Here is a 27,566-nt window from a genome sequence, read left to right as displayed (position 1 = left end):
TATGACACCCATGGTAGTACGCTGCCATGTGTGTTAAATCACATACATGCATAAAACATTGACATATAATAAAACAAATAAACTTTACTCACCTCCGGTGCCGAGAACTTTAAGCAGATCAAAATGTGATATGTCCACTTTAGAAGCGCTGTTAAGATTAACTGTAAAAAAAAGAAATTATGTTATATTAATAAATGAAAAAAAGAAAAAAAAACCTAATGATTAATAATATATATTCTTTATTGCACTAAAACATACAGTAACAACAATAAGTTAATAACAATGTTAGCAAAGGCGAACTTATCTCTAAAAGAGATTTCTTCCAGTCAACATAACACAGTGGCATAGGAAGTAGTGAGTGGGCAGTAGTAGTGCAAAACAGAATAATACAAGAATTAATAGTTTTAAATCTATACTTATAATAAATATGCAGAGAGGTCAATTCTGTACATGAAATATATTTCCAAAATAACTATCAGCGGGTTAGTCATCGATACTGATGCCAAAAATGCAATTAGTAAAATTTTTGTCTGTATATTCGTTATAGAAACAAAAGCTATTCGACGGATTTTAACGAAACTTGGTACAATTATTCTTCATACTCCTGGGCAGGTTATAGTATACTTTTCATCACGCTACGATCAATAGGAGCAGAGCAGTGAAATGTTAAAAATGTCCACCCGTGCGACGCCGGGACGAGCCGCTAGTTTATAATAAAATTAAATAATAATAGATATTTCGTTGAATAATAACTACCGTGCGTCATACTGTATATCACCGAATTTAAAAACAAATAAATAATTATGTACTATAATTTTTTTTTTTTTTATTTTATTATATTTTTAATGAGTGAAATAAATATGAAACAGTGACCGCAGCTCTCCGCGTGTTGATAAATATTACTCATGTTTTTACGTCTCATCATCATCATCATCACCATATCACAGCCTTTAACTGTCAACTACTGAATATAAGCCTCCTCTTTGGGGGGTTTGCCAGTAGTTGCCACTTTTGACATGGATGGTCCATCCATCGATATATTTTTTTTTATACAACTTAGAATGACAAACAAGCTGACGGCCCACCTGATGGAAAGTGGTAACGGTCGCCTATAGAAAATTTAATTAAATTTTGTAAATTTTTGCATCTTTCTTTTATTTAGCTAGACATTGCCTTTGTTTTGTTCTATTATTTGGAATCAACACAATGAAAGTGAGTTTGTTTGTTACCTCTTAGCGCCATAACGGTTAAACTAATCTACCGCATTAATTATTTACTTCATCATTATTTCGGTCATTGACTGGTGTTTATGATCTGGTGGTGTGATTAATCACCTAAGCGTTAAGTGATCATTATAATCTTAGCCTTAGGGGGAAATTATAAAGCATCTTTACTAATATATTATAAATGTGAAAACGAGTTTATTACCTCTTGGCGCCTTAACGGCTCGACCAATTACAATTAAATTTAGAATATACAATTACTATATGGGATAGAAGGCATAGGATACTTATTTATCCTGATCTAACAACATAACCTAGTCACACGGAAGAAGTCGCGCGTGAAAGCTTGTAAACTACCATGGGAAACCGCGTAGAGGTCGACCTGATACCCTATCAGATCGGTCCTATATTACTAGCGATGGGGATTAACGTGCCTATTACTAACAGTCTCTCTCTGGGGGAAAGAGATTGTTAGTAATGGAGACTGAAAATCTCACTGCTAGCAATATACCTAACCAGGTCGACCTCCTAGCGGTTCTCCCTGGAAACTATCATGGTTAATTCCTGATGAATTCATCATGATGCGCTAACTGGCCTGTTTTCATTCTCATCTATCACCCTTCACTGGTGCTCCGCCAGCGTATCCCGTTAGCGCAGGCGGAGTTACCATACCATTTTCACCCATCAAAAAAAAGTCTTTCTCTCCACCCCTCCTCCCGTAAAAGCTTGTATATTTTGAAAATGTTAGAGGCAATTTAATTCGTATAATCATGAACTTTACAAGATGAAATGAATATTTAGTAACAGGAGTAAGGTTCCACGTTACTAAGAATTCACATTGTTACCGACAATTACTAGTAATATCAGGTCGACCACCACGCTGTTTCCTTAAAAACCATCGCGGTCCATTCCTGGTGAATTACTCACGACGGGTCAACTGATTTGACGTCATTTTCACTTATTATACGAAATAAATATAATATTGCCTTTTTGTATCACTCTGGTACACATATTTCATTTTTACATATTACGTTTTTTTTTATACAACTTAGAATGGCAAACAAGCTGACGGCCCACCTGATGGAAAGCGGTAACCGTCGTCTATAGACATGAGCAGTACCGTGGACATAACAGAGTATACTGTTTCGCCCATGATACCCCCCATGCCTTGCCATTTTTGAGGACTCAGGTGTTATTCCTCTGTACCCAGTAAATTCACGCCATATCCCACCCTTCAAACCAAAACACAGCCATGCAAACACAACTGCTTCACGGTTGAAACACGAATGGGACAGAGGCCCAAGCAATCGACTTTTGTACAAAGTCTCCCTCTGGTAAAACGTTATGGATAAAAATTTTGTGCCTATCGCCCTTATGTTTGAAACACTGTTTTTTTTTTTTTTTAATTTTCACAACTTTTGTATATCTTTTGATGCAAATAAAGCGTTTATCTAGCTACCTATTATTATACTTTAGTGATCCCCACTAGCATAAATCATTAACCTGACGGTGTTACTATACTGTTTTCAAGCATTAAAAAAGAAAAATATACTAAATGTATTTTTATTTCAATATTACTAATTGTAAATAAACAAAATACTTGATATGCCGCCCACAGCGTATTCTAAAATAATAAAATTCAATAATTAGCCATAATTTGCATTGTAATTTTTATTTTAAACACTACTAAATACACAACAGAATAAAAGTATAACTAAGGTGTATTGATCATTTAATTGGACCTCTATTGTTTGGAGTAGCATTCTTGACTCTGTTAACCTTACCGAAATTGAAAGTACTCAGTCAATAGTATGAATGAATAATAATGACTGGTGTTTTATATTTAGCAGTATAATAAATGACTTTAGAGAATATGAGTCGTCTGCTTAAAAAAAATTTTGGCAAAGTCAGTAATGAATGACGTTGGACGATTTTATAGTTTACCGGAGCACGGCACGATACGGTACAGTATGATTGATACAATCGTATATAAGATGTGTACAAATGTATAGAGACGCTTTTAATATCTCGGACGTGTATGGGCATTTATTACTCGACTGCCCAAAAAAGGAGGGTAATGTTATTAGGATCCACGTTTCTTTATTCCGACCATAATTTCTAAATGCCTGAACAAATATGGACGAATGGGGGGGGGGGGGCGGGGTATCAATAGAATCCTTACATAAACATCGAATGAAATTTGCTTTTAATTTTTCAATTTTTTTAGCAGTTTTTTCATTTTACCAGTTCAGACGTGAAATATAATTTGCAGAGCAAAATGTAAATCTTTTCAAATATTCACCATCGACGGAAAATCCATTTTCACACCTTCGAATTAGAACGATCACGAGCATTGCGATTTCAGAGGCGTTTCCACCCGCGAACATTCAGGTTGTGGAATGACCTACTTGCCGAGGTTTTCCTTAAGGACTACAGCATGGGGATCTTCAAAAAGGACGTAATGAGATTTCTAAGGTGAAACATCTTATCTCGTTGCTATTTTTATTTGTATTGTTGTTCGCAAATTACAACTCATGCCTATGTAGAAATAATAATAATATAAAATGAAGTGATTGGACATTATTAATGGCTCCGACTACCTCATTAGAGAATATAGTTGTGAGCATACTTTTTTTTTTAATAACAATATATTTTTATTTGTGTAAAAACATAGTATACAATAACGTTTTGATTATATTTAAAATTATTAATTTGCTAAAGTCATATAGCATGCAAATTCAGTCCTATAATATATATATATATATATATATATATATATATATATATATATATATATATATATATATATATATATTATATTTGTATTTGCGTAGTCTAGTAACAGATATAGCAGACGGATACTTTGTACAAAAGTCATTTGTTTGGCTACCTCTGTCCCATTCGTGTATCTACCGTGAAGCAGTTGTGTTTGCATGGCTGTGTTTCGGTTTGAAGGGTGGGATATGGCGTGAATTTACAGGGTACAGAGGAATAACACCTAAGTCCTCAGGAATGGCAACGCATGGGGGGTATCATGGGCGAAACAGTATACTCTGTTATGTCCATGGTACTGCTCATGTCTATAGGCGACGGTTACCACTTTCCATCAGGTGTGCGGTCAGCTTGTTTGCCATTCTAAATTGCATAAAAAAATTAAATCAATCGATTATCGGTTTGTACCACTATAGACTGTTTTATGGTTGATTACTGCTCAAGTTTATAGGCGACGGTTACGACTATCCATCAGGTGGGCCGTCAGCTTGTTCGCCATTTTAAGTTGCATAAAAAACACATCGTGAATATATAGGTATACTTGTACCTATAATTATTACAAAAACATACTAACTATACTAGTGACAAATAAAATAGAACAAGCGCAAAGTCATTTGGTTATTGACCCCGTTCACATTACCTACTAGAAAAAGTCACCTTGCTCCCACTAAACAAAAATTGATACTCAAAAAATAAAATGTATTAACAATATAAGAATTTAGAGGGAAAGGGATTGTTAGTAATGGAGACTGAGAATCCCATTGCTAGCAACTGGTTGGGTATATTGCTAGCAATGGTCTAGAGGCTCGACCTCCTCGCGGTTCTCCCTGGAAACTATCATGGTTAATTCCTGATGAATTCATCATGATGGGCTAACTGGCCTGTTTTCATTCTCATCGATCACCCTTCACTGGTGCTCCGCCAGCGTATCCCGTTAGCGCAGGCGGGGTTACCATACCATTTTCACCCATCAAAAAAAATATATATAAGAATTTGTTTTGGAAATAGGAAGTTTCTGCACAAGTAATGAACATAGGAACATGTCCCAATTGTTATTGACTTCGTACTTCGTATTCCGTAATTTCATTTCCTAATCCATTCGATATAGCTAAAACACGAGTGAGACAAAGGTAGCCATAGAAACGACTTTTATACAGTTGTAAAACTGTATAGAAGTCGTATCATCATTTCAGCCATTATCTGTCCACTGCTGGACATAGTCTCCCTCCCTATGGTAGGAATACATTTTAGAATCATTGATGACAAAATGACAATTGATTAAAAATTTACTCTGCAAAAAAATACTGCGGCTTCAATAATTACAAAATTAATATGGGACCAACCAATACGGAAATAATCGTTAAGATAAAGAATTATCAATATCGGCTTAGAATTAACAAAAGACTAGTGTGGCATGAGAAAATAATTAAATTTAAAATCGAAAATATTTTATCCCCAAAAAAAAAACACATAGTTACAACAGAAAATAAAGATTTTTTTTTTATACAACCTAGAATGGCAAACAAGCTGAAGGCCCACCTGATGGAAAGTGGTAACCGTCGCCTATAGACATGAGCAGTACCATGGACATAACAGAGTATACTGTTTCGCCCATGATACCCCACATGCTTAAGAACCGTCTCATATTTTTTGATGGGTGAAAATGGTATGGTAACCCCCCGCCTGCGCTAACGGGATACGCTGGCGGAGCACCAATGAAGGGTGATCGATGAGAATGAAAACAGGCCAGTTGGCTTATCATGATGAATTCATCAGGAATTAACCATGATAGTTTCCAGGGAGAACGGCGAGGAGGTCGACCTGGTTTGGTATATTGCTAGCAATAGGATTCTCAGTCTCCATTACTAACAATCCCTTTCCCCCCACTGTCTCATATTAGGCAAAAGGAACTGTTTTTCAATTCACAAAGTCCTCTATCTGAAATCAGTTTATTCAGGTCATAATAAACAACATATTTTTATAGAAATACGACAAATGGCAACTCACCATAACTGATAGAATGTTTATCGCGGTATTGTGGCGTACTATGGCCGAATGATAATACAAAAGTAATTTTGAATTCCCAAAAATACAAACTACTGGTTATTTATACGTATAGAAGATACCTAAGTTTGTTTCTAAGGGGCATACTACATTAATATGTATATATATTTTTTATAACACGGGGCAAACGACTATGCGATTGACCTGATGGTAAGTGACTACCGCCGCCCATGATCACGCACAACACCAAAGACATTGCAGGTGTGCTGCCGGTCTTTTAAAAAGGAATATGCTCTTTTCTTGAAGGTTATGATATTGCATTGGTTCAGAAATATTGCTACTGGATGTTGATACCAAAAATTTACTAGCCTTTACCCGGGACTTTGTCCGCGCGACCGGGATATGTTTTCTAACTGGGATAAAAGTATTCTATGCCCTTTGCACGTATATACCTTAATTTCTAATTGACTGGTTAAACCGTTAAGCGGTAACAAACTCACTTTCACATTTATAATATTGATATGATCAATATATGAATCTGTTATCAATATATTGAACAGATCATCTGGCCACAACAGAATATCAGTGTTTTGCTCTTTTTAGGGCCAAGCAAAAAGCTGAGTTGTGGCCATTTTGTATTACTGTGGCACACGCATGAAGAAAAAAAGAAATTTTTACTAATTTTATGCATTCTGATTTTGTTCTTGATTTTTTTTTATTTTTTGTACATGTATCTTTTTTTTATCTTTTTTCACTTTGCATTTGTGTCTTTCGCTGTTTATGTGCTGTAAGTAATGCAAATAAATTATCTATCTATCTATCATATCAATATTATTTTTACTCAGACATTTTTAATTCTTTTGATTTTTGAGGGGCGTGTTGTGTTATCGTAGACAATTTATACCGGTGGAGACCTAGACTAAACTAGGATGAACGTGAGGGGAGGAGGTCGTTAGCCCCATTGCTGGCAATACGAGTCACCCTGTCAAGTTGACCTCATCGCGGTCCTGTCTGATGAAAATCCATCGTGGTTAATTCCTGATGAATGCTTCACGAAGGACCTCTGATCATTATTAAGTTCCCTTAGTCGCTAACGACATCTACTGGAAAGGAAGGGATGCTCCATTCTATATCGGGACCACACGGATAAATAAAATAGAATGGTAATCAAATAAAAAATATACTATGAGTATAGTCAAGCTGGAAGTCAACTACAGTACAATAGTGGACCCAACATTGAAGTATTAATGCAATTACCAGGGTCACCTTCGTTAATCACAAACAACAATACGAGTATAACAACTATTTTTTTTTTATATAAATATTCATTATTAACTATGACACTTAACGTTATAAATATCTCCATTGATAATTTATGACGATTTTAAAAAGAAATCCTTTTGCATTATGTTTATACTCTCTATACCTATCTGTTGATCGGAAAATACATACATATGCAAACATCTAGTTCCGCAAAAAAACAGCGACACAAGAAAATACGGATAAACAACGAGCTGTTTTGTAGACAGATTAGGTTGAAAATATTTAAATTTAGAACGCGGAATGTCCACTAGTACATTTTGCTTCGCAACCAGTAGTTTTAGCATCGCAAATAATTAAAATTGTGTTAAAAAAAAAAACAAACTTCAATTATGGCAATATCAATTGTTTTGATTTAAACACTAAACTACTGAAGCGATTTTGAATAAAATTTCTATGGGACCAATTTTTTTTTAATGGGTGAAAATGATATGGTAACCCCGCCTGCGCTAACGAGATACGCTGGCGGAGCACCAGTGAAGGGTGATCGATGAGAATGAAAACAGGCCAGTTAGCCCATCATGATGAATTCATCAGGAATTAACCATGATAGTTTCCAGGGGGAACCGCGAGGAGGTCGACCTGGTTGGGTATATTGCTAGCAATGGGATCTCAGTCTCCATTACTAACAATCCCTTCCCCCCCCCCCTATGAGACCAGTTAATCCTTTTATATAAAAAAATCCAAATCGGTTCAAGATTGACGAAGTTAAGAGGTAACAAACAATAAAATGGGGAAGGGGGATAATAAAATTTGAAATGGCGATGTAATAGCGTAAGATGGCCACAAAATAAACATACAATTTGAGAACTTCTCATTTTTGGAAATTAATTCAAAACATTTTTTTTTTATACAACTTAGAGTGGCAAACAAGCTGACGGTTCACCTGATGAAAAGTGGTAACCGTCGCCTATAGACATGAGCAGTACCATGGACATAACAGACTATACTGTTTCGCCCATGATCCCCCCCCCCCCCATGCGTCGCCATTCCTGAGGAATCAGGTGTTATTCCTCTGTACCCAGTAAATTCACGCCATATCCCACCCTTTAAATCGAAACACATCCATGCAAACACAACTGCTTCACGGTTGAAACACGAATGGGACAGAGGTACGCAAGCAATCGACTTTTGTACAAAGTCTCCCTGTGTTCTAATTTCAAGTAGTGACTACGTGACCAATTATCAAGATAAAAGACTACTTAATATGCTTACAATATGTATGCTAAAATTTAATGACAATTAGTGGAGTCATGAATGAGTCAAAAGGTAATAAACAAATTACTTTCAATTTTATGACATTATTAAAAATTAATTAATAATAAATTAAATTTGAATCATTTTCACATAGCTCTTTTAATATGTATCCATTAATAACCATTTACCAGAGACAGACTTTGTACAAAAGTCGATTGCTTGGATACCTCTGTCCCATTCGTGTTTCAACCGTGAAGCAGTTGTGTTTGCATCGGTGTGTTTCGGTTTGAAGGATGGTATATGGCGTGAATTTACTGGGTACAGAGGAATAACACCTGAGTCCTCAGGAATGGCAACGCATGGGGAGTATCATGGGCGGAAACAGTATACTCTGTTATGTCCATGGTACTGCTCATGTCTATAGGCGACAGTTACCACTTTCCATCAGGTGGGCCGTCAGCTTGTTTACCATTTTAAGTCGTATAAAAAAAATTACACTACAGCTTAATTGGGTACTTTAACAATCATTTCTATTATTATGACTATTGGACAAAAGATTTAAATTCATGAAAGGTCATTAGCCTTTTATTATTTCCTTCAGTAATTGCAGTTTTACTAATTTATTGTAATTATGTTATTATGACAGAGTTAAGAAATAATTTTGTCATACATAATTTGTCATATACATTTAAATTAACACATGATACATGTTAAAGGCATTTATGTGCATTTGTTGTTACCTGTTTTAAACTCTGAAATAAATAAGAATAAAATAAGTTCGGCCCATTTACAATATTTCTCTTTAAATAAATTTGAAGTTGAGTTTTCATATAATTCTTACTTATAAAATAAATATGAAAATGAATTCATTTATTTATTATGGGTATATGTATGAAATTTGACATACATATATTAATATTTAGGATGTAGAAAAATCATAAATGACTTTATACTGATCAGTTAGATATTATAAGGATTAAGCGGACAAAAACACAGGTAAGGACTATCGAGTCTCTCACTAAGTAGTATAAATTTAAAAAGTTTTAATGTATAAAGAAAATTTAAAAAGTTAAATCAACTCCAGAGATAAAGGAATGGAAACAATATTGTTTGTTATGAAATAAAATAAAAACATTTAATTATTTCATCAGATCTGTTTCTAATGTAATCATACAAAGATTATGAATAATTAAAATTGTTCTTCGCCTTAAATAAATTATATGGGACTAGCTTTTACTTAGGATTTTGTCTGGGTGATTGGGATATATTTATTGGTAGCTGTTCCCCGCGACTTCGTCCGCGATTCAATCCTTTTTCGCAAAATAAGTAGCCTATGTCCTTCCTCACGGTTCAGTGGTTTTGATGTAACAGATACATTTCCCTTTACTGCTCTGCTCCTATTGATCGTAGCGTGATGAAAAGTATACCTGCCCAGGAGTATGAAGAATAATTTTACCAAGTTTCGTTAAAATCCATCAAATAGTTTTTGTTTCTATAACGAACATACAGGCAGACAGACAAAAATTTTACTGATTGCATTTTTGGCATCAGCATCGATCACTAATCACCCCCTGATAGTTATTTTGGAAATATATTTTATGTACAGAACTGACCTCTCTACAGATTTGTTATAAGTATAGATTAAGATATAAAGTAACCTGTATTATTCTCTATCCCATATAGTCTATGTATACCTTTTTTTAGCAGAAATTAGTAGTAACAGAGACTGGTTAATGCGCTGTAAGGTAACAAACTCACTTTCACATTTATAATATTAGTAAGGGCAATAGAACTGACCTATATTTTGCTGGTAACAGTATTGATCAATACCTGCAAGCCTGATAAAAAAATATAATAGTATATATAATTACCACATTAGCTTTTAGTTGTGACTACACCTCTGTGACCAATAATATGTAGATTAACTGAGCAAAGTAGTCTAAAATATAATAGTGTATATATAAAAGTAATATTCTCACTATATATTAAGTTTTTATACATATATTTCCAATATATTAGCAGAAAGCAATTCCTAAATTTTTAATACTTTTCATCAATCTAATAACTTAAGAGGAAAATTGAGTTTGTTGTGAATTTAAAAAGGATTTTATAAACACGCCATATTATTATTATTTTTTATTATTGGAATTCATAAAAATTAAATAATTTTATTTATTGTTAAAGCAATAAAGAAGCTGATGTCCTAATAAGAAGGAACTACTGTAGCCTATGACCATTTGCAACATGAGGATCACACATGATTTCTGATATTTAAAAAAACAATTACAAGCTCCATATTGTGAAAATGTGTCTAAATTGTGTGGAAAATATGGTTTAAAAATATATGAGTAATTTTATGTTATAACCTCACCTAAAATATATTAGAGACTAGCAACCCACCCCAGCTTTGCAATCATGGACATTCTTTAGTATGACATAACTTTTTTATTTATGAACCAATTGAAATAAAACAAACAGTAAATAAGCAAACCAGTTTGCAAGGCATTAGTGAAAATCACTTTGAAATAAATTACTGTTTCTGAAATTGATGTGTTGAAACATATAGACAAATGGACAAAAATCCTAAAAATTATTGTTTTGAATTCTATTGCATTCATAAAACCTATTAAAGTAGTTTTCTTATATATTTTCCATGTACGGACAGCGACCAGTTATGATTTTATTATATGTATTGATGTGATAAAAGTAGCTGGTTACTTTATGTAGAACTACTATTGAAAAATATTATTTATATGTGTAACTGTATGTTATAATAGATAACATAAAATGTTTAATATACCTATTAATAATATGTGAACATTATCACATAATATCTCAATAGACTATTACAGGACAGACAGAGAGAACCAAGTGTTAAGTATTTATCCTTACATACCAATATCTCTTTTATCCTCTACTTCCAAAATATATGTCTCATGCATGCACACCGACTTTGAAAACTTGATACCTCCCTCAGATAGAATATGTGGGTATTATACTATTTAATTTACTATAGGTCCAGCCTCAAGGGTACATTCATCCACTTTAACACAATATTACTTCACAAAACAATCCAAAAGTTACACAATGAAAATAAAATAAAAAAATGAGTAAATTCTTTCTATACATAGTGTAAAAAAAAAACATATTCAACTGTAGCAAAACTAGTTATTTCAATTTAAAAACTATTTAAGAGAAAAATTTCTATGGGTACAAATTCATCTGTATATCTTTTCAAAAATATATTTTTTTTAAATTGCTTTATAATTGACAGAGTTATAAGATAAAGAACATAATAAAAAAAAAAAAACTATTTTTCAAGCCAAGTGAAAAAAAATTATCAAAATTAGTTCAGAATTGGTTACAGCATTGCATAACAGATCCAAAAAATTTTACATATAATCAAATACCCTTCATGGTTTTGAAATAAAAATAAAATTAAAGATTAATATAAATCTTACCTTTCCATCTTTTCCTTATTTTACTAGCATCCACAAGGTTCCAGTCTACTGAGTCCCGTGCAGGGGCCGGGACGGTCCCACCGATGAGCTCTACCGAACTACTCCTCTTGGTGCTGGGCCCAGGTACAGGAGGCACCTCCTCAGCCTTTTTAACATCTTTCACAGTAGTAACATTTGCACTATCAATGATTTCCACGCTTCTATCTGTGTTCACTCCGTTGCTGGTGCTACTGTGACCATTAACGGGTGGCTCCGCTCTCAGTTTCTTTGTAGGCACTTTCTTCTGCTTCTGAGCGCTATGCCGGCGTTTCAACTTGGTAGAATGAGAGGAATTTCGCGAGCTAACAGGAGACGGGCACCCGCACTCCATGCTACCCTCCTGGTCGCTGCCTTCGTAGTAACCCGACTCGTGCTCCGGCTTCTTGTCAGGCAGGCTCATCTCGGCAGTTGCCATGGCTCAGCCCCTCACCAAATTCATGTAGACTCTACAGCTCGTCTAAACTAATACCCATGTAAATCCGAGCAGTTCAGTAACGTTCCAACGCGTAACTAACAACGAACAACAATTAAAAATATTTAAATTACTAACACACCAACTTTGTTAGGGAAAGTACAGACACGTAAAGCATTTTGCGATTTGTACCCGATGTTCGGACTAACTTCACGACGATGTACTTTCTTTAAAGATGGCGCCACTGAACAGCATTAAGCGACCAAGTAGAAACAGACGTTAACAATTTGGCATCCGCACAATCCAATCGACTACGTATTTGGCTGGGTTATAACTACTATTGTCTACTTTCACGTTGTTGAAACGTCAAAAATAGAGTTATTTCTATTTTATACTACTCATCCAAATACTTGATATCACAGCCTCTTCGTCGTTCTGTCCCACGGTGATCACACATTCACAAAATCCAAACAGGTATAAAAATTCACTACACTATTTAAACTGTACAGTCCATAGAACCACTTTAATTTGTTCAATATTTCATAATCTTTCACTATTCACTACATACAAATAGTTCTTTTACAAAATGTCTACGTACATAGACTATAAATAAATTACAAAATACCTGCGTGAATGAGATGTTAACTCACTCAACGCAATGGAGTAACTAACTGAATTTGAGAAACGCAAAATAGAAACCGTGCGACGTGCGAGCGCTCGGCGGCAGTTCCCCCACCACTACAATTTACGAGGCCAGATAGAGTAAGTAAAGAATACAGATAAATCAATACATATTTTTCTTTATAATATTTAATGGATAACTTTAATCACAATCATTCGGGTTTACGTTTTAATTCAATTTATTACCAAGTTGTTGGGATAGTAGAAATCAAACAAATTATACAACTTTAGAATATGAGTTTGTACTTTATTTATACATTTTTGGAGGAAAAAAATTTTATTTAGTGCTAAAGTTTTAAAGTTTATTTATTACACTCTAGCAGTTTTTTCGTTTAACTTTCTGAAGACGATTTCATTATTATACATTTTTAATAAAAGTCTGTAAATTATGTGATAAAACCATTCGCCACTGTAAAAAAAAAAATCACTCCTCAGTGATTAGTCAGTGAGTAACATTTAATTATATAAATACTCGTACATGTATTTAATAACTGCTAACCCATTATTAAATACTTATTTATAAAATGTTATATGTGATTTATAATTTATAGCATGAATGAATGCAATCGTGTTATAAATTATAAATAATTAAGTACAATTTTTTTAGCGGTTATCTACCAATATTCGAACATTTTGACAATCCAACAATATTTATTATTATATTTTAATACATATAGATGATAATTTATACGTATAATACGAATTGCGTTAAAATAAATATTTTTAGTTGCACATTGGTAAATATTAATGAATTATTGATTTTCACTCATTAATTGCTATTTATTGAATTAGAATTTGTTTAATATTCTAAATAACGTAAACGAATTAATAAGATAAATATCATAAAACATGTTGAGGTCGTTTTTACATTTGATTCTAACAAATTTGGCTAATTCATGATTTATCTGAATTCTAAACCTATACTGTATAAAACCGTTTCATTCGCAGTAAACAAAAAGAGACAACAGTATCGCTTATCCAGGTTCTTAGAGCGAGATAGCAATCATAGAAATGAGACAGTACACCATTACTATCTCGCTCTTTGCACCAATCTCAAAGTGGTAGAAGTAGCACAGAAAAATGGTAAATATTGTAATAATTTAAATTATATTATTATCTACTCGATCTTCCTGTTAAATACAAATAATTGGCTAACCTTGAAATATAAAATATACAATTTATTTTTTAATTTTATTTCTGCAAATTCGACCTCCCCGAAATTAAACAAATGTGATCTATGGTTGCATTTTTACTTTTTTTTTTAGTGATGTAACTAGTACTGATAAATCAAACGTCTTTTTTAACACCAACTTGTATTAGGAGAGAATGGAATGGTAACCCGGCCACACTATCGGTATACATCGACGAAGCATCAGTGGAAGATGATAGGGGAGAATGAATGCAGGTCAGTTGGCCCACCATGATGAATTCGACAAGAATTAACCATGCTGGTTTCCAAGGGGGACCACGTGGAGATTGACCTGATAGGTTATATTGCTAGCTATGGGACTGGTAGTCCTCATAACTAATACACCCTTCCCACCTCAGTAGTATATTTGTTGGACGAAAATGGATTGGTAACCTTGTCCGCGCTAACGGGATACGCTGGCGGAGCACCAGTGAAAGGTGATCGATGAGAATGAAAACAGGCCAGTTAGCCCATCATGATGAATTCATTAACAATTAACTATGATAGTTTCCAGGGGGAACCGCGTGGAGGTCGACCTGGTTAGGTATATTGCTAGCAATGGGATTCTCAGTATTTACGTAGCAATTATTTAGGTATTATTTTAATATTATTATAACATACATATGTTTTGAATTCGTCACGATGGGCTAACTGACCTACTTCATTCTCACCTATCATCCTTCACTGGTGCCCCGCCGGTGTATACCGATAGCGCGGGCGGGGTTACCATTCCATTATCATCCATTAAAAAAAAACATACATATGTTGCCGATTATATGGCTTAAATCAAGCAAACAAATTGTTCCACTCTGTAATGCGATAAGGAACTTTTCTATTGCCAAAATTTGTTAATTATTGTCATATCATTATAACATTTCTAGAAACTACTCATAATTACGCATAATGTCTAATTATGTATAATTATGTTACAATATAATATTGTTATAATGACCCATTATACTTATATTTGCTAAGTAGAAGAATTACTAAATACATAGTAATTAAGTAAGTACCCATTATCTTACTGTCTAATTATAAGGAAAATTACGTTACAAATGTAAAAGTGCATTTGTTTAGTCAGATATACGAATATTTAGTATGGAAAACGGACAATCAATATAATACTGTTCATGCAAACGAAGTCGCGGGTTTTAATTTTTTTTTTTTGATGGGTGAAAATGGTATGGTAACCCCGCCTGCGCTAACGGGATACGCTGGCGGAGCACCAGTGAAGGGTGATAAATGAGATTGAAAACAGGCCAGTTAGCCCATCATGATGAGTTCATCAGGAATTAACCATGATAGTTTACAGGGAGAACCGCGAGGAGGTCGACCTGGTTGGGTATATTGGTAGCAATGGGATTCTTAGTCTCCACGCGGGTTTTGATTAGTATTTATCAGACAAAAACTTTAGACAAAAGTAGTTTTGTTTTGCCATGACGCAGCTGTGCTTACATTACTGTATTTCGGTTTGAAGGGTGAGTTATGGTAGTAAGATTATAGGGTACAGAGACATTATATAAAATTATGGGGGGGAAAGGGATTGTTAGTAATGCAGACTGAGAATCTCATTGCTAGCAATATACCCAACCAGGTCGACCTCCTCGCGGTTCTCCCTGGAAACTATCATGGTTAATTCCTGATGAATTCATCATGATGGGCTAACTGGCCTGTTTTCATTCTCATCTATCACACTTCACTGGTGCTCCGCCAGCGTATCCCGATAGCGCTGGCGAGGTTACCATACCATTTTCACCCATCAAAAAACGACCTCCACGTGGTTCCCCCTGGAAACCATCGTGGTTAATTTTTGTTGAATTCTTCACGATGGACCGACTGACCTGCCTTCATCCTCACCTATCATCTATCACTGATGCTCCGCCAGCGTATACCGATAGCGCAGGCGGGGTTACCATTCCATTATCACCCATTAAAAAAAATATGCATCATCATCTTCTTACCCTTATCGCAATCATTTGGGGTCGGCGTAATATGATTTTATCCATATTTCAAAAAAATTTGGGTTTTTAGTTTTACGACCGGCCACCTGCCTGACGTCAACCCTCTTTGGGAATTCAAAAAAATATGCATACTAACTCGAAAATAGCAGATCGGTTTTCCAAGAAAACTACCGAATAAGTTATTTCAACTTAAAAACTTTAACAGTTTTATCACATTCAGTCACAAGGAACATAAGATATCTACAGCATGAAGTCCCTCCATTGTTTAAAGTTCCATTGAAAGTAGACACCTTTGGTAAAACTAAAAATACTACGTAGTTAAAATAGCAGATATATTTCTTTCAATATTTGTTAATAATACGTGCCTAAATTGGCAGGAACAATAAGTAGCCGATAAAAATAAGGGTAGGGTCCTAATGACCCTCAATTTAAATATCTGTTTGTCAAAAGTACCACAATAAGTCGCTGATAAGCTCCATTGTCTTAATTTCAATGTTTGCTAAAAATACAATGTGAACAAAGTCGCCGACACAATACGAGACTCAAGTTACAAAGGCTGATAGTAGAGACAGCTATTAGTAATATACCTTTTGTAAAAATGACCATCATTATTCATTTTGTCATTAAAGTTATTTAAATATAGATGCCGATAAATTTTTCAGAATAGGCAACGTATGCGTAATGCCCCTGATATTGTAGTTGTGTTCATAGGAATTAGAATTCATTTATTTGCTGGAATAAGGTACACTTTTGTAGGTGTTACGAGTAGATTAGAAGAAAATTAGTCCAATCTTTTTCTGCCACACTGCCACTGTAGGCGTGGAAATATTAAAAACTTACAAAAAATTAAAATAATCTCAACAGAATTACACATACATATAACAATAATATTTTGTCTATTTACATTTTTTTTTTGCAATTTTTTTTTCTTTTTTTTTTAATTTTATTTTAAGGGCTCTTCAGGTATATCAGTCCTATTGTACCCTGAACTGATTTCTCAAACAAAACTTTATCCACTTTCCCTAGACGCGGAAAGAGAAGAATTAATGGGCATCGATAATTTACAGAGATGTTCAAAAATTTCTGGTTTAAATTAAAATTTCAGCTAACATAGATTGAATAAGACCAACATTAAATTTATTTAAGTTAAAGTGGCTCATGAATTCTTCTCTTTCCTTCGTGTTAATATGACTTAACTTGCAACTTAGAATGGCAAAGAAGCTGACAGCCTAACTAATGGAAAGTAGTAACCGTCGCCTATAGATATGAGCAGAACCATGGACATGACAGAGTATACTGTTTCGCCCATGATACGTCCCATGCGTTGCCATTCTTGAGGACTCAGGTGTTATTTCTTTGTACTCTGTAAATTCACTGCCATAACCCTTCTTTCAAACCGTAACACAGCCATGCAAACACAACTGCTTCACAGCAGAAACACGAATGGGACAGAGGACTTTTGTACACATCTAGTATATATACAATAGTACTATATACTTATATATATATACTTATATACTTATATTGACATAACTAGATAAGTATATATACTTATCTAGTTATGTCAATTCATTATAATATAAGTTCATTAAAAATATACACAGTTATAAAGGATACAACAAAGTGGACACAACTAATTATTATCATTCATAATTTTATATCATTAAAAAAAAAAAAATTACTGAGTTGAAATTATTTACTTTATCCAGAAATAGCTTGAAGAGCTTTTTTTTTGAAATAGGATATATTGTTACAATTCCTAAAACTTTCAAGTAGATGGTTTCTCTCTCTCATTGGCTCTCTCTCTGTTTGTCGTAACGGTTGACTGGTAGAGAATGCCATCAGGCATTAAGTCCACCCTGTAGACATTTTTAATGTGTAAAAAGTATAAATAAATATATAAATGGTTATATATCCATTTTGCCATGCAGTAAGCGTTTTTTTTTTAATGAAAGAAGATGGAATGGTACCAACGCCTGCGCTATCGGGACACCAGTAAAGGGTGACAGGTGAGGATGAAGGCAGGTCAGTTGACGCAAAGTGACCAATTGAACAAGAATTAACTATTATAGTTTCTAGGGAAAACCGCGTGGAGGTCGACCTGATAGGGTGTACTGCTAAAAAAAAATAGTTAATGCAATTAAATCTCATTATCAATAATCACGTTCCCCACTGCAGTAAGCGTTAGTACTCAATACAATTAGTAGTTGTATAGGTACACATAATTCATTTTTATGTCTGTTACTGCAGCTTATAATGTCTTTTCGTTTCCTAAATATTAAATTATTAATATATTTTTTACAACACAGGGGGCAAACGAGCATGCGGCTCACCTGATGATAAGTGACTACCGCCGCCCATTGTCACCTACAACACCAACGGCATTGCAGGTGTGCTGTCGGCTTTTTAAAAAGGAATATGCTCTTTTCTTGAAGGTTATGTTGTCGTATCGGTTCGGAAATACTGCTGCTGGAAATTGATTCCAAAGAGTGGTTGTGCGTGGGAGAAAGTGACTTGAAAAACGCACGGTGCAAGACCGCCACTCGTCCAGATGGTTGGGATGAAATTTAAGTTTATGGCGGGGTGTACGATTAAAAAATTGTGAGTGTTTCTTAACAAAAATACACATTTCTAACAGGTAAAGAGAAGATAAAGGTAGTATTTTATTCATTTTAAACAATGGTTTACAACTAACTTGATTTACAACCAACTAACTTTTTTGTGCCTTAAATACAATATTACTGTCAACCGAATTACCCCACAGTATTATGGCGTATCTCAAAAGAAATGATACATAACCATGGTAAACTAATAATACTTATTCCTTGCCAGCAGTTTTCCATAAATGATTTAATACAAACACAGGAGGGAGAGGGGAATGGTAGTAATGGGTATTAAAAATCCCATTGCTAGCAATATACCCTATCAGATCGACCTCCACGCGGATCCTCCTGGAAACCATTGTGATTAATTTTATTGTTAAATTAGTCATAATAGATCAACTGGCCTGCTTCATCCTCACATATCACTACCTCATTGGTGCCCCGCCACTGTATACCGTTAGGTGGGGTAACCAATCCATTATCATGCATTAGAAAAAAAAATACGAACAGAAATTTGTTATGTTTATTGCTTAATTTTTCCAGATTAGATAAAGATTTCCAGTTGCAATATTAATCTATTGTCATAACAAGAAACTGACTATTGTCAACAGTATTTATATAGTTATTGCTTACAGAAGCTCTAATGTCGAATGATTTACTATTATATGTCAAATTTTGTATTAATTTAATTGGATAAGTTTACCTTTAAATTATTCTCATCTAACTATTTTACCACAGTCAAAAGCATGTTATTAAGTACATTTTCAAATTTGGAAATGTTTTTATTGTCCTCTTTCACTATAAGTGTAATGTCATCAGCAAAGGGAGAATTTGTACAAAAATCGATTGCTTAGGTACCTCTGTCCCATTCGTGTTTCAACCGTGAAGCAGTTGTGTTTGCATGGCTGTGTTTCGGTTTGAAGGGTGGGATATGGCGTGAATTTACTGGGTACAGAGGAATAACATCTGAGTCCTCAGGAATGGCAACGCATGGGGGGTATCATGAGTGAAATAGTATTTTTTGTTTTTTTATTTATTTATTTATTAAATACAAAAAATTTACAACAGCGAGTATACTCTGTTATGTCCATGGTACTGCTTATGTCTATAGGCGACGGTTACCACTTTCCATCAGGTGGGCCGTCAGCTTGTTTGCCATTCTAAGTTGTATAAAAAAAAATACAATTTTGATTAATGACAGTAGGCAGGTCATTTACGTATAGCAAAAATAACAATGGACCTAAAACACTACTTTGCGGTACCCCACATACGTTCCGGCAATATGGAGATTGATAAGTATTGTTGGGATTAAATTTATTAATATTGGATATTTCAATGCATTGCTGTCGGTTACAGAGATAGGTAAAAATCCAGTCATGGGTTTTTCCTCGAATTCCGTAGCTTTGTAGTTTATTTAATAATATTTTATGGGATACACAGTCAAATGCTTTTACTCATATCTAAAAATATGGATACTCGCGAAACAGTATACTCTGTTATGTCCATGGTACTGCTCATGTCTATAGGCGACGGTTACCACTTTCCATCAGGTGGGCCGTCAGCTTGTTTGCCATTCTAAGTTGTATAAAAGAAAAAACTATTTTTTTACCAGCATTAGGGTTTTCAGTTATGGTTTTATTAAGATTAAAACAAGTTAATGTTGTAGATTTACGTTTTCTGAAACTAAATTGGTAATTAGATAGTAAATAGAATTTATTAAGAAAACTATTATTCTATCTGACATAACGGTTTCAAATATTTTAGAAATGACAGGTACAAGAGTTATGGGTCTATTATAATTATTAATATCTTGTTATCGCCTTTTTTATAGTGTTTTTTTTTGATGGGTGATAATGGTATGGTAACCCCGCCCGCGCTAACGGGATATGCTGGCGGAGCACCAATGAAGGGTGATAGATGAGAATGAAAACAGGCCAGTTAGCCCATCATGATGAATTCATCAGGAATTAAGTATGATAGTTTCCAGGGAGAACCGCGAGGAGGTCGACCTGGTTGGGTATATTGCTAGCAATAGGATTCTCAGTCTTTATTACTAACAATTCCTTTCGATTCAACAATATAATATTGTAATTGTTTATATTTATAATAAGTTTACTATTGTAATCTTTTGGAGAAAACAATAGAGTATCTATCTATCTATCTAATATTGGGGTAACAGTTATTAAATTAAATACATTCAATACAAAAATTTTACACTCTCTTAACTCATATAAGGTACTACACATATCAGACAACAAACTATAAGGATTTTTGTCATTGGATCCCATACATAACAAAAATGACATTGAGACATATCTCAATGTAATTTTTGTTACCTTTTTGGCAGAAATAAGGCTTTTTTTGCCTTTTTAAAATCTCTGAACTAGTTGCATGCGGTTTTACAAAATCATGTTGTAGATGTCATTCCATTTACTTTCCCTATCTTCAATCATTTCCGACGCTAAATCACTAACTTGTTCATCGCCGATTATGTAAATTATTAATTTATTCTTATAGGTAGCAACATCTATTGACGGCGAGGGATGACTAAATGCGTGCTCTTTATATAAGCAATCGTTCATCTTATTGGAGTTCCTGTAACTATTTATATGTGTCGGTGTGATTAGAGTGTTTATATTTTTATTAGTGCAGTTAATTGGAGATAATCGTGTTCATGCCTGATAATAATTTTTCATGTGGCTTGTAGGTGTATTGTTTATATTTGGCTTAGAGTCTAAAGTTGAGGGTAAGTTACTTGATTGTACGTTCTTAAATGAGTGGTAAAACTGAACTTTAGTATGCAATTGTTTTGCTCGGAGTGCTCAATGCTTCAATACATAGATGTTTTTAATTACTATTATAATAGTTAAATTATCACCATATTTTTAATTTCACTTCTTCTTTTTACTTTTTTTTTATACCACTGAGGTGGCAAACAAGAATACGGCCCACCTGATGGTAAGCGGTTACCGTAGCTTATGAACGCCTGCAATACCAGAGGTAATACGCGCGCGTTGCCGACCCTGAAGAAACCTCTTTACCCCCCCTTTGAAGAACCCCTTGCTGTAGTCTCTTGGGAAAACCTCGGCAGGGAGCTCATTCCATAACCTGAGTGTTCGTGGGAGAAAACATCTCTGAAACCGCGCAGTACGTGACCATTGAGGCTGTAAGGTATGAGGGTGAACTCCCTGTCGATGGCGAGCCGTACGATGATAGAAAGTGGCCGCAGGCATCATATTGAATAATTCCTCTGAGCACAATCCGTTGTACAAGCGGTAGAACACGCAGAGTGAGGCAAAATCTCTCGTAAGACTTAAGATTTCGACACCGCTTCCAAGCACTTAAAACGTAAAATGAATAATAATTAAACAATTTTAAATAGAATTAGTTAAATATCGTGACAGTAGCACAGTCAATAAATATATCTCTCTAGGTTACGGTAACCGCCTATTATCAATTGGGCCGGATGCTTGCATGTCACCTGTGGTATAAAAACAAAAAAGCAAAAAAAAGTCGAACTAGTAAGTAAGTCTAGAATCCATAATTTATTAATTTACAAGCAGATGAAGATTTCTCAGTTAATCACTACGTACGAAGGTTGTGAAATTGCTTCCAATTTTATGGGTTGTCAATAAGTAATTAGTGTCTGTTAACAATTCGATTACGAGAACACGGAAATTTTCATCTGTACGAACTAGGTATTGGAAGACACGGAAACGTTATCGAATTCGTTTGCTATCTCATCAGACTGTAGTACAAAAAAAGTCATTCAGCTAAGGTCGTTCGTTTAAAAATCGTCTGGCTTTGATAAACTTTTTATTTGCAACATTACATTATTTATTTATGTACATAAACTGGGTAATCTCACTATTTTTTTATACACCTTGAAATGGCTAATAAGTTTACTGCTGATGGTCTCTCTCATGGAAAGTTACTATGGGAATTACTAAATAAATCGTATCTACCATAGTACTCTTAATACATTATTTTTCTAAACACTGTGTTGTTATGACTACGTACCCTATAATTTATATTTATTTTATCATATGATTTTATGCATACATGATGTAAATGGTTCAGAACCGTTCCTTATGGCAGTCTACATCCAGCAGTGGGCAGGTAATGGCTGAAATGATGATGATAATGATCATTCTTTGCTACCCGTTTATTTCTCGAAGATAATGTAAACGGCGATGAAGGAAATTTAATAGACGAGGGATGAACAGCAGCGTCCCTCTTAAAGTATCACCAAAGCTTAACTGCGATTGCCAACGCGCCTGCCAAGCGACAACTGGTAAAACCCCTCTTATGAGTGAGGTCTATATAGTTAACCGCTGATAAGATAATCCAGTAATTTAACTGCCAAATCCCTTCAAAAAATACAAGTACGCAAGCAGAATTGTTCAGTAACAGAAACACGAGTGGAACAGAGGTAAAATGTGAAGCAAACGACTTTCCTAGAAATACTCATTAGATACGCCTTTATAAAGTCATTACCATATTATCTTCTATGTAATTTAATTGATATAACCTACACAAATGTGAATAAATGACGTTAAACATTAAATAAAACTCAAATTCACATTCTATTCTTGTTTATTAATTAATCATAATGTAATAATGTTTATTTATTTATCTCACAACTTTTTGAGTACAATGGATTACTTTAAATAATACCATAGACACACCAAAGTTGTGGGGAACTGGTGCCAGAACTGGGTATCCGAAAAACCCGTATCACAAAATTCTGCCACGATATTCCGAATATTCTGAGTCACAAACACAACCACGCCCTCGTTTTGGTTTTTATTATTGCATATATTATAATAATATTCCCAATAATGGGAATAGTTGGTCAGCCTAGAATCCAGTCCCGGCATAGAATGGGCCACCCCTTCCTTTCCTGTAGGTGTCGTAAGACGCAACTAAAGCAACTTAATGGTAGAAGGATGGGCAGCAGCGTCTCTATTAAAACATCTGTGAAAGTCTAACTGCGGTTTCCAACCCAATTGCTAGGCGTGAATATTATGCTCAAAGACCTCAATAGTGCTGCTCAAGAAGTAGGTCTTAAAATGAACATGGATAAGTCCAAAATCATTTGTATCGTTACTATTACATCTAAAGCGATTATGACTTGACACCACGCTCAAAGTTGTCGACGAGTATATATGCCTAAGACAACTTGTCCGGGAGAAAGGGATTGTTAGCATTGGAGTTTGATAACCCTATTGCTAGCAATATGCCTTATTAGGTCGATCTCCACGTGGTTCCCCCTGGAAACCATCGTGAACACTTCTTGTGGAATTCGTCACGATGGGCTAACTGACCTACTTCATCCTCACCTATCTATCATCCTTCACTGGTGCCCCGCCGGTATATACCGATAGCGCGGGTGGGGTTACCATTCCATTATCATCCATTAAAAAAAAAGACAACTTGTCCGACTGTGAAGTCCAACTTCCACTAAGCGTGGTGTTACCAGCCATAATCTGGCTTAAGGTGTGATATGAACGATAGACGTTATTTGAGACTTATCCATGCTCATCTTAAGACTTACTTCTTGAGAAGTACTATAAGGGCAATGAGCATAGTATTCAAGTCCTCCAGGGATTCCGCCATAATTATAACATATTTTTTTTCGCTATCGGTATACACCGGCGGGGCACCAGTCAGGGATGATAGATGAGGATAAAGTAGGTCAGTTAGCCCATCATGACGAATAAAACAAGAATTGTTCACGATGGTTTCCAGAGGGGAACCACGTGGAGGTCAACCTAATAGGGTATATTGCTAGCAATGGGGCTGTCAAACACCATTGCTAACAATCCCATTCCCCCCAATTATTACATATTAATTCATCATGAAATTTCGATAGAGATGGGTACACTAGTTTTTGTCTCACTCGGTCCAATATATGACAAAGTATAAACTAATTTAATATAAATGACATAATAAAAGAGTTTACTTCTTTTATATTTAGACACATTTATAGATTATCGTCTAGTGTAGCGCACACCAAAGGTTTAGGCGCACACTTGAAGTTTAAAGATTTCGGAATAGAATTCCATGTTCTTAGTTGGAGTTATACTGTATTCTTTTCTCTAAACTTTATATAATAGTCTACGGGGTATTTTAGAATTAACTAAAATCACACCATGGATGAATAACAAATTTATTTTACTCAGCATAAGAGACGCTTCAAGTCTAAATACATATATACATATCGATGAACGAGATGTTGCATAGATAACGTAGACAAGTATATTATATTAAAAAAAAAAAAACAATTTTCAATACGAAATCGTGCATCTAAAAGATTTTGCTTCGTAAAATTGTCATAAATGGATATAAAATCGTAACATCGTAGTTAACTCTATCAATTGTAAAAGAGAAATACCAGAATCGGTCACAATTGGCGATATAGACGCGTAAAAAAAATCAAACTACCTACTTGATTGAGAACTACCTCTTTTCAACGCTTCAAAAAAAAAGTTCTCAATTCGCATGTATATTTTTTTAATATTTGTTACCTAGTAACTCAGTAAACCGATTTAGAAATTTTTTATAAAAATCGATTCGTAGTTTCGATTTTAAATCAAAATAACTAGTTTTGCTCTTGTTTTTTTTTGTAAAACGCAAATTCATATATTATATTCATTTAAAACGTGACTCTTGAAGTATTCTCTATTTTAATGACTCATTATATACCTACCTAAGATGTAGGCTGCGCTGAGGCGCTAGACACTTGTTGAAATAGGTCTTCGATTTATTATATTTAATTGGTAAAATAACAAGGTTAATTGCTTACCAAAGATACTTACCATAGCCTATTTCATGACGAACTGTGTTAGCATTCACGATTACGGGCGTTTCTTCAAATGTTTTACCTTCGACTTGTTCCGTTTTATTTTCTTCCTTGGTCTCTATGACGTCAGTGAAGTATTCTTCGAAATTGTTTTTATCGAAGAAATTAAAATCAATAGCGGCTCGTTTCATCGTGGGCGTCGCGCTAGTACTCAGGTCTACTTCGAATTGTAACATTTTCGCCGGCGACATGACCTCCGTTACCGGCGATGGTTTTACAAACATATCATCGTTCTTTTTAGTAAGCGATAATTTTAGTAAATTTGGCGGTTTACGGACTGCTTCTTCGGTTTTTGAATTGTCCGAAGGTTTCGGTGTTTCAATGATTGGCGGGGATTTCTCCGCCGGCGGAGTTTGAACATCCGGTGTTTGAATGGGGGTTGCGATTTGGAGTGAAGGTGTCCCAACGGACGAAGTTGCATTACTCTCGATCGAAATGTTTCTATCCCCAATAGTTACATTCTCCCCGATTACTGAGAAATTGTCAAGACTCATGCGAAATGTATCATCTGATAATTCTACACTATCAGTAATAAATGCTTGGTTGGATTCTGTATTTTTGTGTGGTGTTACGTTATTAAAAGAATCCGGTTCCATGTTTATAAAGTTGATAAGTTGCCAGTATTAGTGTATTTTATTATCCATAAGTTAAAATGTGTTTATTGTATAATACACAAGGAGTCTTGATTAACGTCCTTGAAATTATCTCGCCAATCGATAAGCGCAAGAATTCACATCACTTTAACGCACACATGCATACCATGTTGCTGTAAGTGTTTATGTGTACGTGTGCAAGTGCATCTGTGAGCTGTCAAACTAGTTTGTGGTATCGTTGATAATTATGAATAGCGAATTGAGAAATGAAACACCGTTTTTTTTTAATCATAAAGTCTTAATTAGAATGTTAGGTCAACACAAACACATTTGTGATAAGTAAATCTCCTCCGTCCCGCCATAGGTCCGGCTAAAAATAGCTCGTACTGCCACTTGCTTAGGAACTGATTTTCGCCCGCTCTTTTTTTCACTCACAATCACAAATAATAACTTTACATGGGTCCTGTGTTGTTAATGTTTCTTGTATGATTTTCACTGTTTGTATCTGTCGTTATTTTTGTGTAAATATGAGTAAATTACACGTAGCAAATAAGATACGGCGCGGTGCGCGGTCTACTACATAACTGTATGAAGTAATGTCAACAAACAAGAATTTCCGCATCATTTGTGAACATTGCGCGCGAACAGCAAATTTAGTTGCGTAAATAAATTTATGTTCTTAATGCATATGTAACAATATCTTAGCGTTTTATAAATGATGTTTATTATTAATAATAACAGAAATCTTTAAGTTTATTCGTAAACTCATTAGTCGTTAAGGACGATTTTAGCTTAACATAAGTTTATTTAGTTCCGTTTATTTGACACTTGACTGCGACATTGACGTTTGACATTTTGTTCTAATTTTCTGAGCATAGATAAAGTATTTGTTACGATATTTATTTTTTTATGTAATTCAATATTCATCCATACATCCTCACGAATTTTCACATGTAAATTGTAGTTGGATAGATAGATTAATAGGATTTACTGATTCTTTAATGCTTAATTGGGTTGATTTGCATTCCTTAATATTTTATTTAATGTTATACAGTTTTGTAATGTAATTTTTCTTTAATGATTGATTTTTTAATGCTTCAAAAATTTTTAAATTTAGTTGTTGTGACTTGTTTTCAATATTTGCATGTTTGACCTAAGTGAATTTTGTGAGGTACTTTTAGTTTATAAGATCTAATATTTTATATCCAAAATCATAGCAAATAAAATTAATATTATTATTAAATAA

The 27,566-nt window shown here is 34.4% G+C and overlaps 1 protein-coding gene across 2 annotated transcripts in view; it reads right to left on the bottom strand.

The window, feature by feature from the left end:
- Positions 1-27,114, bottom strand: part of LOC113523171 (ribosomal protein S6 kinase alpha-4-like) — a 139,979-nt gene extending 112,865 nt beyond the window's left edge. Inside the window, exons 1-2 of one of the 2 annotated variants that reach the window (XM_052891907.1) lie at positions 25,684-27,114; positions 93-161 (exon numbers count right to left, since the gene is read on the bottom strand). In XM_052891907.1, the coding sequence (XP_052747867.1) occupies positions 93-161; positions 25,684-26,323 (709 nt within the window). In that variant the 5' untranslated portion in view covers positions 26,324-27,114. Of the gene's footprint in view, positions 1-92; positions 162-11,977; positions 13,155-25,683 lie in introns of those variants that run through there. The other variant, XM_052891908.1, reaches the window with a different exon arrangement.
- Between the last annotated feature and the right edge of the window lie 452 nt (positions 27,115-27,566).

This window comes from Galleria mellonella, unplaced genomic scaffold (assembly GCF_026898425.1).
Source record: "Galleria mellonella isolate WM207_F2 unplaced genomic scaffold, CSIRO_AGI_GalMel_v1 utg146, whole genome shotgun sequence".
NCBI classification, from domain to species: domain Eukaryota; kingdom Metazoa; phylum Arthropoda; class Insecta; order Lepidoptera; family Pyralidae; genus Galleria; species Galleria mellonella.
This window is presented reverse-complemented; position numbering and strand designations above follow the sequence as displayed.